The 14,813-nt window shown below is 51.4% G+C and overlaps 1 protein-coding gene across 1 annotated transcript in view; it reads right to left on the bottom strand.

Annotated features, from left to right (window-relative positions):
• Nucleotides 1–964: 964 nt before the first annotated feature.
• LOC130018276 (CAP-Gly domain-containing linker protein 1-like) overlaps nucleotides 965–14,813 on the bottom strand; it is a 37,239-nt gene continuing 23,390 nt past the window's right edge. The window contains 6 exon segments of the mRNA XM_056109004.1: nucleotides 965–1,415; nucleotides 3,706–3,755; nucleotides 4,167–4,317; nucleotides 4,536–4,659; nucleotides 11,079–11,184; nucleotides 11,715–11,841. Coding sequence (XP_055964979.1) covers nucleotides 1,206–1,415; nucleotides 3,706–3,755; nucleotides 4,167–4,317; nucleotides 4,536–4,659; nucleotides 11,079–11,184; nucleotides 11,715–11,841 — 768 coding nt within the window. The 3' untranslated portion in view covers nucleotides 965–1,205.

The following is a 14,813-nucleotide window of genomic DNA, read 5'->3' as shown; positions in this document are numbered from 1 at the left end:
TGCCAAAAGCCGTTGGGTTTCGAGATTTGTTTCTGATTCTCTGGGATCATGGCCGTTAAGCAGTTCAATCAGGAACCAGAGAGGCCATGTCTCCAATTATATAGCTGAACTGGAGGTGGTTTGTGGGTGTATCTCCCACATACCTAACTTTTGCCTGTTTACTTTCTTGGTCAACTCTGCCCCAAGTTTTTGGGGCCTGGCCAAAAGCACGGCAGCAATTTGGGGATACCTGGAAGTCTGCTGATGCACTCGCCTCACAGGTACAGACTGACCTGCTTGTGACACCATACCCCCAACCCAGTGCTTCTTAGGGTTTACTCCTGCCTCTGCACTTACAGATTGCTCCTGCCAGGGCACTGATGACTGGATGGGATTCCTGCCATTGAACCCAGATCAGCCACATGCAAGTACCCTACTCACTGCACTATCTCTTTAGCCCAAGATAAACACTTTTAAGAAAATGGTTTACAGGTCCAGAGCAATAGTGCAGCTGGTAGGGCATTTGCTTTGGCCAATCTGGCTTCAATCCCTGACATTCCATATAGTCTGCCCGAGCACTGTCAGGAGTGATTCCTGAGTGCAGAGCCATGAATAAGCCCTAAGACATCACCAGGGGTGGCACAAACATAAAGAAACAAAAAGAAATTGGTGTATCAGAATTCCATTGTAGAAACTGTTTGACTCATTTGACTCCATATTTCTTGATTGCTAGCCAAAAATCTTTTATAAATGAACCTGAGCATAATCAGTTATCACTGGCAAAAAGGAAATAATGTTATTAATGTAGATATAGAACACCTGTTTGCTCAAATTTTAATACTGCTTTACATAGTGTGTGAAACAATTTCAATCATGTTTACTACTAAAAATTTCAATAGTTTACAGATCTTTGACTGGTGAGACACCTGATAATCTCCAGAGGAAAATACATTAAAAGCATATATACAATGATAGACGTTCTTATTATACATGTCGCCTGGATGGTACATTATTTATCACTTTTTACAGAACTAGAAAACATTCAAATGAAGATAAATAGATTCAAACTGGATGATAAACTTCTGATGGTTGAGGTCCTTCATTTAATTTTTTTGTGATAAGAAAATCCAAAAGTATTAATGTTGAATTTCTCATCATACATTCATCTAAAAGCACGGTGAAAAAAAGAAAACTGTAAAGACAGTAAATTGGTTATTTTAGGTGTTTCACAAGTAGCTTGTTATCTCATGCATCAACAGCTGGAGATTTCTGCACAGTGCAGAGAATGGTGTGGCCGGGCCGAAACTGTTGTTGTCATCATTGTTGAGGTCGTCCCAGTTCCCGTCGAGAGCCACCTCGGATATCATCTCCACTTTCATCTTGAGGTCCCGATTCTTTCTTTGGAGGTCCACAATCACGGAATTCAGGAAATCGATCTGTGTTAAAGGAGAGCGTGAGACGGTGAGCCATCTGCGGGAGCCATCGGAGCCCGCCACAGAGGAGGCTGGGCCCCGCTTCCAGTCCCCGCCCCAGGGTTTGAGGCAGCCAGAGCTCCCCTCTCCCTTCCTGAGCGCAAGCTCCTGGGTACCCCAGGGAAGACCCCAGGAGGAGATGCTGGGCCCCCTCGGTTCCTCTCAGAGCAGGGAGTCAAGAGGGCCTTCCCTCTCCTACAAAGACAGACTCACTTCTTTAAAATCCACGGGGGGGGGAAAAAATCCCACTTTACAAAAGCAAGCATGACTGTAGGCACAAACATTCATGTTTCATTTAAAAACTGGCAGGTTTGGGTCTGAGTGATAGCACAGCGGGAAAGGTGCTTGCCTCGCACGCAGCCAACCCAGGTTTGATCCCTGGCATCCCACAGGGGCCAGCGGAGAGCAGCCAGGAGTGATTCCTGAGTGCAGAGCCAGGAGGAAGCCCGGAGTATAGCCAGGTGTGGCCCCCAAAGAAAGTAGAAAGAAAACCAGAAAAACAGACTGATTCTTTTTCTCCCTCAGGGCAAGTTCTGACGACGAGTCTCTGAGAGGGCCCAGGCCCTCCCACACTGGAGCCAAGAAACGATTCCCACTTCCCTCCGAGACACGGTCCTGTTGGGAGCTACCGTTCAGGAAGAGGAAAAGGCCAGAGCAGGGATTCAAATCTAGAGGGGAAAGCCAGACACGCTTACACGTGGACACACCCGGACACACACACAGACACGCTCCCCAGTGCTCGCGTGAGCACACACACATGTTCACACATGCACACACACTCACAAGTGAGGAAGACAACAAAGCATTTGCTGCTTAGGAGGAAAGTGTTGGCGGCAGCAGGAGGCACAAGCGGGAGCGGAGGCAAAGGAGAGAGAAAACAAGGCTTGCTGGGCTCCTCATGCCCAGGACAGTGAGACACCCCAGGCAGCTCCGGGCTCGCCGCCCCCACTAAGTCCCAGGAGCCGCTGGGTGTCTGGGACAGAGGCTGAGATGGCCCCTCCATTCAGCACAGGAGAAATGAAGTCAAGTAGCCAAATATAAAGGAAGTTTTAGGTGGAGCAATTCTGTTTCTAGGGGTTTATCCTAGATTAATTTCAAATTTGATGAAATTACAGCAATCCATAGAATAGAATAGTAAGCAGCTATTAAGGGAGCTAAGCTCAGACCATTTCGTGTAAAATGAAAATATTTAAGTCAAAAAGAAAAGATTTAGGCTTGGCTTACATATGCTTATAAACATATACATCTGCTTATATGGAAAAATAAAAAAATGATGAAATAACTGTTTACTTGTCTGGGGGGTACTGGAGGAGGACAGTTCAGAGTGAGATTATATAATATACATAGACTTAACACACTGGCTAATGGTTTATTTTTTTTTGAGCAGAAATAATTTTATTGGGAATGTCCAAATAGCTTTTCTTCTGAAACTGTGAAACCAAGAATCTTCCCTCCAGAAATACACAGATGCATGGAATGTGCACGAAATGCCCAAGGTTTCAGAAGCAGACGCTGGAAGGACACACCTCATCCTTAAGTCCAGTATCCCAGGCCAAAAGGGCGAGGATTCAAGAATGAAGTGAATCGGGTGTTTGGAGGATCCACTTGGGTTGTGAGATGCATGCTGAAAGTAGACTATAGACTGAACACGGTGGTGAACTCAATTCCTCTTTTGCAAACCACAAGATCCAAAAGGAGAGAGAGAACAAAAGGGAATGTCCTACCACAGAGATGGGATGGGGGGGATGAGGTGAGGGGGGTTGGGGGGTGGGAGGGTTACTGGGATCATTAGTGACGGAGAATGGGCACTGGTGGAGGGATGGGTACTTGATCATTGTATAACTAAAATCCAAACACAAACACTTGTAAGTCCACAATCGTACCTCATGGTGTTTCACTAATAAAACTTTAAAAAGAAAAAGAATGAGGTGAATCTATTTAATACTCATTGCAACGAAAACTCCTATGAGCAAACAAACAAAAAAAGCCCCCATTTTATTCCTAAATGCATAAACTTAAACATAAATACATTTTATTTATTTATTTACTTATTGCTTTTTGGGTCAGACCTGGCAATGCACAGGGATTACTCCTGGCTCTGCACTCAGGAATTACTCCTGGTGGTGCTCAGGGAACCAGGAGTGATTCCTGAGTGTAGAGCCTGGGGTAAGCCCTGAGCACCACGGGGTGTGGTCCCCAAACTAACAACCAAACTAAAACATAACATGGAAGCAACACAGCAAAGAAATATTACCTGATTCTCCTGGGCCCTTTCGTCCTCATCTGCTTGAGAATCAGAATTACCTTTTAGTTGAAAAAAAACAAAAAGAGTGAGTGTAGGTCTTTGAAAATGTGCCTTTTGGGGGCAGCAACAGTTCAGCAGGTAGGGGGTTAGATCTCTGGTCCCCTGAATGTCCCCTGAGCAGGGTGATCCCTGAGCAGAGCCAGCAGTAAATTCTGAGCACCGCAAGGTGTGACCCCAAAACCAAACTAACCCCCATCCCCAAAGTGCCTTTTCGCCTTGTTCTGGGCTCTTATTTTGGCGCCAGTGTTGCGGACCCAGGGACGCTACCTCGAGCCCATGCTCCAGGCAGGTGCCCAAGTTCACCCTCCTGTGCAGCCAGCTGGGGGAGGGGCGGCGGGTCAGGGGGGCTGGTGTCCCTGGAGGTGTGGGGGAGGGCGGAGAGCAGGCACCCCTCAGCGGTAGCATTTTACCTGCCCAGCTCTGGAGCTGCCTTTTTTTCTCTTTGAGTTGAAGCTCCAAGATTTTGGCCTTGAGCTCCAGCTTCACCTTGTCAGATTCCAGGGACTAAACAACTGAATGCAAGGACTTGGCAGAGGCATTTTCTCCCCTGAGCAAGGAGACCTGCAACACAGGGGTGTGGCTTAGGCCCACGTGGCCGTGGCTGGGACCCCCATGTGGGCGTGGCCTGGGCCGACATGGGAGTGGCTCAAGCCGGAGTGGGCATGGCTCAGGCCAATGTGGGCGTGGTTCAGAGTGAGATGGGCGTGGCTCGGCCCCCATGTAGGCGTGGCCCGGGCGGAGATGGGCGTGGCTCGGATCCACGTGGGCGGGGCCGGGACTCGACCCCCATTTCTCAACTTCTCCAGCTCTGCGTCCTTCTCCCTGAGCAAAGCGCTGGTAATACTGATGGATTTCTGCAGGGAAGCTTTCTCTTCATCGGAGTCTCTTATGAACATGGATTCTCTAAAAGACCAAAGTGTTCAAAATGCCAGAAATCAACCCAGAGAGAGCCCAGTGCACAACTGCCCTAGAATGGACGCTCAACGGCTCCTAGGACTATTGTGGGGGGAGGGGCCCAGGCTTTTACGTGTGCAAAATTTTAGTGAAATTTTACTGACTGTGAGGGAGAAAAAGTTTGCCTATGTGTACATGCCAGAACCTGCGTATCATTCTGTCCATGTGAATTTAAAGAAACAAGTTAATAACTTTGGGAGATGGAGAACAGACAGAGAAAAAAGAAAAGAAGGACTGGTTGCACCCCCAACCCCCCAAAAGAATTCTTTTAAACAGCTAATCCCAGGTTGAAGTGCGATATCTTGAATAAATTATTACCAAGCTATGACAACAATTAAAACACACACACATGCAAAGCAATTATATGAATGTCATGCAGAGTGGCTTTATGCTGGGAGTATCCATTGGTTCTCACTCATTTCAGCAACTTTCAGCAAGTTTGGAGAATGTGTTTTTGAAACCTTTCTGAGCCAGAACAGGGCAAAGATTGTTACGACTAACCCAACAGAGAATGATTTTCATCCAGACTCTGGAGAGGACCAAAGTGAGTTGCTCTTAAACAAAAAGGCAATTCGCAAAAGGCCAGAACAGAAAGATGAACATGGGTTTCCGGTAGAGGATGAGAGCTCGGGGCACACGGAGCATGTGGCCTCACACCCTCGGCCAGATTCTCCTCCGGGCTGGCTGGCAGAGGAGATGGAGGACCTGGCCTGGGGAGAGAGGGCGGCAAGACAGGGAAGGAGCGAAGACACAACAGATACAACCCAACGGGTGCGTGTGTGGCTGTGTGTGTGTGTGAGCATTTACACCACAAAAGGACGTGTGTGGGGGAGCACAGGGCGAGGACGGATGGCCAGTCAAGACTGGGCAATGCCACAGTCTGGAAAGGACAGGAGAGGGGACAGAAGTGTGGCTCCTGGGACGCATATTTGGAGAGAGACAGAGGTGCATGTGAAGTGGGGGATCTCATTAATGTCTGGGGTCCAGGACAGCTGTGGATGTTCGTGTCAGACTCGCTGGTTCAAATCAGTTCAATATTTGTTTTAAAATTTTTTAAAAGGCCCTCCCGTTGATCGTCGATTTGCTCGAGCGGGCCCAGTAACGTCTCCATTGGAGACTTTGTTGTTACTGTGTCTGGCATATCCAGTACTCTCGGTAGCTTGCCGGGCTCTCCGAGAGGGGCGGAGGAATCGAACTCGGGTCGGCCATGTTGGCCGCTTGTAAGGCAAACGCCCTACCCGCTGTGCTATCGTTTTAAAATTTTTTACTCCCACAAAAAAAAATAAAGTCATCATTTGTTCCTTTGATTCACTGAACTTTTCTTTCTTTGGGATGGATGTGTGTACACCTGGCCATGTTCAGGGTTTACCCTGGCTCTGGGCTCACAGTACCACATGGGGTGCCAGGGATTGAACCCAGCTCAGCTGTGTACAAGACAAGATAGTACCAGTTCTACGACTTCCGCGGCCCCTGAAGGAGTGACTTTCCATGGATGGCTGCATAAACATTCCTGGGACATAGGGGGGCAAGGGGAACAGAGGTGATGAGGCAACAGAGGGAAATGGACAAGTGGTTAACTGGGCCATTTATTTTTTAAAATTTATTTATGTATTTATTTTAACTGGGGGTCACGCCCAGCGATGCACAGGGGTTACTCCTGGCTCTGCACTCAGGAATTACTCCTGGTGTTGCTCAGGAGACCATATGGGATGTTGGGAATCGAACCCGGGTCGGCCGCGTGCAAAGCAAACGCCCTACCCCGCTGTGCTACCGCTCCAGCACTAAGTTGCATGTCAAGACGAGTGTCTTAAAAAACAAAACCTAAATGGAACAAAAAAATGCTTCGCCTTCTGATGGACGGTTGCCTCCTCAAGCCAGGGCACCAGTCATGATTCTGGGGGGATGTGCGTTGTGGGGAGCGCAGGGGAGGATGGGACTCTGGTGTCTGTGTGCCCCCAACTTGGGAGCTGTCTCCTGCAAATAGCACCAGGGATGAACCGACCATTTGGGACCAGCACTGGGGGGCTGGGAGGATGAGCAGATAGAAGGAGCTGAGACGGGCGGCAACTATGGACGTGCAACAGACCCCGACAATCGCCACTCAACAGTACAGAGGAGGGGGTCTCACCGCAACCAGAACTGATGGTTGGGGTGGGGTGGCGCGTGCGCTGTCTCACAGGGAATTACAGGACAGTAGAGTTCATGGGAAACGCATTTCCCTTCCTTGTGTCCTCCATCTTCAGCAGCCTGGCAGTGGGCTGGCCTTGGGGATGCTCCTGGCTCTTTGCTGGGGGCTGGGTGGAGGGAGGGAACTCTGCCTCCTGCAAAGCCTGTGCTCCCTGCGGCCCCAGACTTCAGAGCAAAGCTCAGATATGCTTAGGCCCATCTACCTCTTTCTTTTCTTTTGTTTTGGGGCCACACCTGGTGATGTGAGGGGCTTAGTCCTGGCGTTGTGCTCAAGGATCACTCCTGGCTGGGGGAGGATCCACCTGGGATGCCGGGGATGGACCCTGGGTTGGCCTCCAACAAGGCAAGTTCCCTGCCCGCTGTGCTATCCTGCAGCTCCCCTATTTGTCCTTTTCATTCTGACTTTCGTTTGCATTTCTGCAGCAAGTTCAAATTCTGGGCTTCTCTGCTCCACCTCAGTTCAAGATGTTTTCCATCCTGTGGAACTATGTCTTTTTCACCTGGTACTCTGGTTGAAGTTTTTGTTCTCCTGAGTCATAACAGTAAATGCAGAAAATGAATCTGTAACAAGATAGTTCTTTTTATTTGGTGGCACATTTGGCGGTGTTCAGGGCTTACTCCTGGCTCTGTGCTCAGAGAGCACTCCTGGCGGTGCTCGGGGGACCATACGGAGTCCGGGAATCACACCTGAGTCAGACAAAAAGCAAGGCAAGAGCCTTCCCGCTGTGATATCACTCCAGCCCCATAGAGTGATAAAAGTGAAAAACAGCAACAACAATGTTTTTACATGCAAGGGAATATGTAGTTTTTAATTAAAATAACACTAGCACGTTACTCATTTTTTTATTTTATTTTTGGCTTTTTGGGTCACACCCGGCGAAGCTCAGGGGTTATGCCTGGCTCTGCACTCAGGAATTACTCCTGCTGGTGCATGGGGGACCATATGGGATGCTGGGGATTGAATATGCAAACGCCCTAGCCGTTGTACGTTGTAGTATCATTCCAGCCCCTAGCATGTCATTAAAAAAAAAGAAAGAAAAATTTGAGTACAGAAAAGTGGTTATTTTCTTCCCCTTCCAGATCTGGTCACTGCAGAATTTTTGGTCGTCGCTTTTAGTAGGTCGTACGGTCTTCTACCTGAAGTAATAAAACTGCAGATTCTACTGCTGCCACTGGGCTCAAAAGTCTGTATTGCTAAATAATGGTTGACTTATAAATTTTTTTTGCTTCTGTTTATGGGTCCTACCTAGTTGTGCTCAGCGCTTACTCCTGCCAGTGCTTAGGGACCACATGGGACGCCGGGGATTGAGCCCAGGTCAGCCTCAGGCAAGGCTGGGCCCTCCCCGCAGTGCCATGGGTTCTGCCCCAGGATTAGACTTTTATTCCCGTCCTAGGCATCCGTTGTGCTGACTCTCCTCTCCTCTGCTCTTCCAGCACAATTGTCCAAAGGCTTTGCTTGGCAGTGTTTTAGCGCAGGGGCTGTTTCAAGAGCAGACGAATTTGTAGATTGCAATGCCAGACATCAAACCACGTGGGGCAGGGGGCGGGGTTATCGGTACTCACACCCCCACGGTCCATGTTCCCTGACCCCAAGGTGCCGGGAACAAACTCAGGAATGTCTCGCACTTCCCCCATTGCTGCATACAAGAGGCTCTTTTCCAATAAATAAAGCCCATTTGTGTCAAACAAATGTCCTGGGGCCCCACGGCAAAGCCAATGGGGTGAAGGGGTGAAGGTTGTTTCTGAAGCTCAGGGTCCTGGGGAGGGGGAGGGTCACTTTAAAGAGGAGTGAATCTGAGGGTTAGTTTGTTCTTTTTCTTGAGGGCCACTCCAGGTGATGCACCAGGCTTCCTCCTCCTGGCTCTGCACTCAGGGGTCACTCGCCGTGATGCTTGGGGGACCATGTGGGGTGCTAGGATGGAACCCGGGTTGGCCGCATGCATGGCACACACTTTCCCCTGTACTGTACTATCGCTCCAGCCCCAAATTTGAGTATTTCTTAACTTAAAAAGAAAAAGGGAGACTGGCCTCCTAGCTTTGCGGCCTAGGTAAAACAATCCTTAAGCAACCGAGTAGATTTCTCTGCAAGGACAGCGCAGCCAGCGTTACCATGGAAATAGGCAGCCCGGCCAGCAGAAACCGATGCGGTCACATGCCTGATAGCATCCATCATATCAGCGGTGGGGTTGGGCCGCTGAGTCCCACACGGCCCACAGCGTGACGCCTTTTTAAGCGAGTGACACCCTTCACTCGTGCACCCCGCCTGGAGAGCATTCCTACTGCTCGAGAGGGGCCGTGGCGGGGGCTGGCGCTGGGCCTGTCTGGGTCTGTGGAGCTCAGGAACGCTCCATGCTGAAAATAGGGATATTCTGCACGCCAGGAGAATTTCTTTTCTTTCGGCAAAAATAAACTGTCCTATTTGCCACTGTCTGTCCACTGGCCAGACTGCACCTGACTCAGGTGAAACGCCTGAAGGAAAGGCGGTCAGCTCACTCCCCAGCAGGTGGGTGCCAGGGTGGAGTCGGGAAAAGTACCTCCAGGAGCCTGGGCCAGAGCACAGCGGGGAGGGTGTTGGCCTTGCACACAGCAGACCTGGGTTCCATCCCCGGCACCAGAGAGGACCCCCCCCCAACCCCACCAGGAGTGAAACCTGAGCGCAGAGACAGGAGTAAGCCCTGAGCACAGCCAAGTGTAGCCCCCCCCCCAAAAAAAAGTAAAATAAAACGATGATTTAAAAAGAGAGACCCTGCAAGGCCAATGCACGCAGATCCAATGTGAACAGTGTAAATAAATTCAAACAGCCTCCCATTATTGGTTATTTCAAAATACACATCCCAAACTATTGGGGGTGGGAGTGGCATACACACAGCTGTGCTAGGGGTCAGGCCCAGGGTGGCCGCACGCAAGGCAAGTGCCTTACTCACTGTCGTGTGTCTTGGCCCCACTCCTCCCAAACTACTGTTCTTACAAGGATGTTACAAATACTTCATCTGAGGGTTGCATTTCTGGTTTATGCCATAAAAGGTTGCGGTGACGGTTAGACTGTCTGTGTTGGCTGAACCCCATGCGAGCTGTCACGCTGACTGTGTGCCGATCCAGTCACCGAGGGCTGGATCCATCTGTCATGCCTGAACACAACTATTTTTAACCTGCAGAGTCTAATGGGTGGTGGCGTTCGTTCGGCCCCTTTCAGTTCTCTTGATTTGTTAATTCCCATCCCCCATACTTTGCACACTAGGGTGACCCCATGAAGATTTAGGGGGTCAAATCCACATCAAAATGCTCTCAATGATTAAATGAGGCATGTTTCAGAGCTATTTATTTAGTGATGGGGGGAGGTATTTCAGGCCTGAGCTAATTAGTCATTTAGGAGCTGGGAGATTTAATTTTAATTATGGATGAAAAATCTCCCTCCCTCCCTTTCTCTCTCCCTATCTCCATCTCCTGACAAATGAGCAGCTTTCACTTAGCAAATGGTCACCAGCAAACCTGGTTGCAGGCGGTGCCTGCTTTGGGGAGACTGCTCAGTCTCCCGTGGGAGCCACACAGTGACTCCCGATCCACTTGCAGTTCCAGAAGGTCTTTGGGTCCCCAAGGCCACCAGTCATCCCCTCAGCCACATTCGTGTCTCTACTTCGCACGGAGCTCTGCTCCTGAACGCCCACGGGGAAGGCTGCCAGCGCCCCCACAGGTGTGGGGGGATGGGAACTGTCCATTCCACTTTACGAACCTCCCATATGTATTTTTAAAAAGCAGCATTGGAGCTGGAGTGGCAGTAGGGCAGGCAGGGTGCTTGCCTTGCAGGCTGCAAACACGCGTTGGACCCCTGGCACCCCCTATGGTCCCCGAGCCGGCCAGAAATGGTGCCTGAGCACTACTGGGTGTGTCCCCCCCCCAAAAAAAAACAAACAAAAAAACCCAGCAATTGCTTTCACTTTTGCTGCCTAAAATAAAGTGTTTTTTTTTCTCTTTTTTGGGTCACACCCAGCGATGCTCAGGGGTTACTCCTGGCTCTGCAATCAGGAATCCATCCTGGGGGTGCTCGGGGGACCACATGAGATGCCAGGGATTGAACCTGGGTCAGCCACTTGCAAGGCAAACGCCCTACCGGCTGGACTATGGCTCCGGTCCAAACTGAAGTGATTTAATTAAGCAATTTCTCTCATAGGACATAAACTTACATTTCTTTCTTGAATTCTTCCATCTCTTGATTCTCTACAGTCAGACGCTCTTTCGATTTCTTCAGCTCTTCCACATTCTTCAAGTTGTTTTCTTTAAGGGATCCGACTTCGAGACCAAGAGAAAAGAAACCTGGTCAAATGCTTCTGTTTTCCAGTGGCATGGATGGGGACACAAATCAGACGTGAAGACACAAGTTTGAATAGCAAAGGGCTCAGGGGCGTCCTGCAGCGCACCCGTGCAGGAAGCCCCGTCTGTAGGAAGCAGACCCTGAGCACTGTTGGTGGTGGCTTAAAAGACCGAAAAAGAACGGACACTAGAGGCTCCTGACAGAGACAAAGAGGACTCGGAATGAAGAATGCTCCTCCCAAGCCCTGAGTGTATTCGCTGAGTGACTAAGGATATGGTTTTTCTTTCTTTTCTTTTTGGGTCACACCCAGCAATGCACAGGGATTCCTCCTAGCTCTGCACTCAAGGAATTACTCCTGGCGGTGCTCAGGGGATCATATGGGATGCCGGGGATTGAACCTGGGTCTGCCGTGTGTGAGTCAAACGCCCTCCCTGCTGTGCTATCGCTCTGGCCCAGGATATGGTTTCTCTCAAGGCTGAGGCCGGGCCTACACAGCCCTGGTCACCACCATCAACCACCTCACTCTGCAACTTCGCATTGGTGTTCCTGGCGTCCTCCAGGGAGGCCAGGGTCTCTGTCTTCTCTTGGGTCATTTGCTCCATGAACTGCCTGGCATCTTCCGCTGTCTGCACAGCCTGGAGGGAGAAACCTCATTGAGTCACGCGGGGGGGGGTGGGGGGGGGCAGGGAGGGGTTGGCCTCAGTGGCAGAGCACAGCGAGAAACGCCTCACAAACCTGCCACAGTGATTCCGGGCCCCGCTGGGCGCCACTCACCCAGTGGGGACTTGCTGGGCGAGCCTGAGATCGGTCCACAAGCTGAAAAGACCCACTACTGCTGGGCGGGAGGACCCCAGAGCCCAGACCATGGCTTGTTGAGGAAGAAGGAAGTAAGCAAGGGAGGAGGGAGGCTAAGGATAGGAAGGAGGGAGGGAGGAAACAGGGAAGAAAGGGAAAGGGAGGGAAGGGAGGGAAGAAAATGTTATCTTTTTTTTTTTTTTGGCCCGCTCGAGCTCATCGATGAACAACGGGAGGACAGTGACAATGACAGTGACCCTATGGGATCCTGGAGATCGAACTCACGTAGGCCGTGTGCAAGGCAAATGCCCTTCCCACTGTACTATCTCTCTGGCCCCCAAGATTTACTTTCTTGTAGTTTCTTGTCTGTGACTTTAAAAGTTTGAGGGGTTTCAATATGAAATTTAAAATGAAGAACCTCTAATCCACTAGGCAGCAGTCACCAGAACTTGACGTTTGTTACATCTTGATGCGAACAAGTGGCTTAACTATCCCCTGCTGTGTCCTAGGAATTGATTCCATTTGTTTCTGGAATGCCAGCTAAGGGGTCCTGAGTCCTGAGAGGAACTCCCGGGGGTCTCTGGGTCCTTCTGTTATGTCTGTCAGTCCTGTCTACAAATCCCACAGCCCTTCCAACTTGGCCAACAGAGAAGTTTCTCCAACAAAGCGCACAGCGCCAGGGGGGTGGGAGGGGGGCGGCTGGGAGGGCACGTCCCTGCCACCACAATCCTATAGGAGGAAAAGGGCACTTCTCAGGGCTCCTTGGTGAGAAATGCAGCTCGCTTGGCTTGGCCCAGAACTCACTCTCTTGTCCTTCCCCAGGGTCAGGGCTACTGATGTAGAAAAGCAGATAGGGAAAGGCCCTTTGCAATGAAACACAGTTTCATGGAAGAAGAATTCTAGGAAGGACCCACCTTGTGGATACAGAAAGCAAAGGCCTGATAAGACCATCCGCAGACCCTCAGGACATGGGCCTCCCCATGGAATTCCTCTTTTTGGACCTCCCTGGTAATCTCCTTAGCAACAGACTTTTACCCGGGAAGAAGCTTCACGTGGGGACAGGCTGGAGAAACCCTATAAAGGCCACCTGGAAGAAAGGCAGGGTGCGCACATGCTGCCTGAGCCCATGTGCGGTACGTCCACGTGGCTGAGCACATGTGGTGCCTGAGCACATGTGTCGCCCGCATCTCCCCTCTTGAGATGTGTACTTTCATGCTCTCGTGTCTAATGCTGGGATGTGTGGAGGGGCTCTCTCCACCCTCGGAGAAGCCCGCGTTCTCGCTGGACGCGTTACTCTCTCTCTTACTCTCATTCCCCCGCTTATCTGCTTATCCCTTTTTCTCCCTCTCCAAAAATCCTCCAAATAAAATCTATTTGTTTCACTGCTTGTCTACTCCTGAAATTCCTTTCTGTGAGGCGAGACAAGTACCCAGTAACCCTGGGTCCCGGGTGGCACAGGCGGGTGGGGAGAAAGTGACCGTCTTTCTCCTCCCCGCTTCACTAAGTCACCCGTGGGGCCCACCGACATCACTACCATGAGAGTCCATGCCCGTGGCCAGCAGGAGGCCATGTGGAAGGCAGACGTGGCCCAAGCACCCCTTAGAGGCTGAAAGGGCTGAAATCTCTGCAGGGCTGGGCAGGGGCTTGTGCTGCAGGCAGGGAGGGGCCGGCAATGAGAAATACCAAGATGGGCCACGTCACCAGCCCTGAGGGAGCTCAGAGGTTCAGAGGCATTGAGCACCAGCTGGAAACTGAGGCGCCTCGGGGAGAGGACGGCAAAGCCAGTCACATGAGCAGGTGGTCAGCAAGGTCAGGGAAAGACCCCTGCGGCCAGCCTCGAGCCCAAGGGTCTGGGCGGAGTCGGCGAGTATGCAGGGGGCCCAAGAGGGGGGGGCAGAGGTTTGCTTTGGGGGCTCCTATCTTGTTTTCTCACTGGCCTTGTGAAGAGTTCTCTGTTTCAGAAAGACCCCAGACGGGCCCGATTAGCTGAGGCCAAGGCTAGCACGGCATCCGGGTGCTGGGGACCAATGACAGCCCCAGAATCATGCCGACACGTTCTCAGTCCCATCAGAGGGAACCGCACGGGACATGACCGGGAGACCTGTCAGCACAAAGCCGGAACACGGCGGCAAGTACACTGACACACAGCATGCAGGGAGCGAGCCTGGAAGTGGGCGAGGGCGCCCGGGTACCAACCTGCCGATCTCTGCCTGCTTTGCATTCTCTAACTCCTGAATCTGCCGCTCAGCCACCTGGAGCTGCTGCCTGAGCTTCTCCATTCCCAATTGACCTCGGAACTGGCCTTCTGGAGCCCATCGAGCTGCAAGAGCTTCTGCTGGTTGACCTCCAGCTGTGCCGTGGCGTTGGCCAGGGCCTGGGCTTGCTGACTACACATGGCCCGCAACCCCTCCAGGTGCTTTACCTTCGTCTCCGCCTCCTGCAGCTTGTTCAGGGCATCCTCCATCTCCACTAGGTGCTGGTCCTCGGTCTGGTCGAGCTTGGCCCGCGCGGCCTCCAGGCTGTTCTTCTGCTCCTGGGCCGTCCTGACCAGCCGCGACCTGAGCGTCTGCAGCTCAAAGGCGTGCGCTGCACGCTCAGCCGCCCGCTGGGCCTTCAGGTTCTCCACCTCCTGCTGGGACTCGAACTGCAGCCTCTCCGTCTGCATCCTGAGCTCAGCCAGCTCGGCCGCCTCGGCGCCCCCGCCCCGGCTCATGGCCGCCTTCGGCTCGCCCATGGCCTGTTGGTGCGGGGCGATGGCCGTCTCCAGTTTGGACTTCCACGGGGTGATCACGTCCACGTTCTCCTTGTTGGC

The sequence above is a fragment of the Sorex fumeus genome, unplaced genomic scaffold (assembly GCF_029834395.1).
Source record: "Sorex fumeus unplaced genomic scaffold, SorFum_2.1 ptg000246l, whole genome shotgun sequence".
In the NCBI taxonomy this organism is placed as follows: Eukaryota; Metazoa; Chordata; class Mammalia; order Eulipotyphla; family Soricidae; genus Sorex; species Sorex fumeus.
The sequence above is the reverse complement of the archived record's forward strand: the minus strand, read 5'-3'. Positions and strand labels throughout refer to the sequence as shown.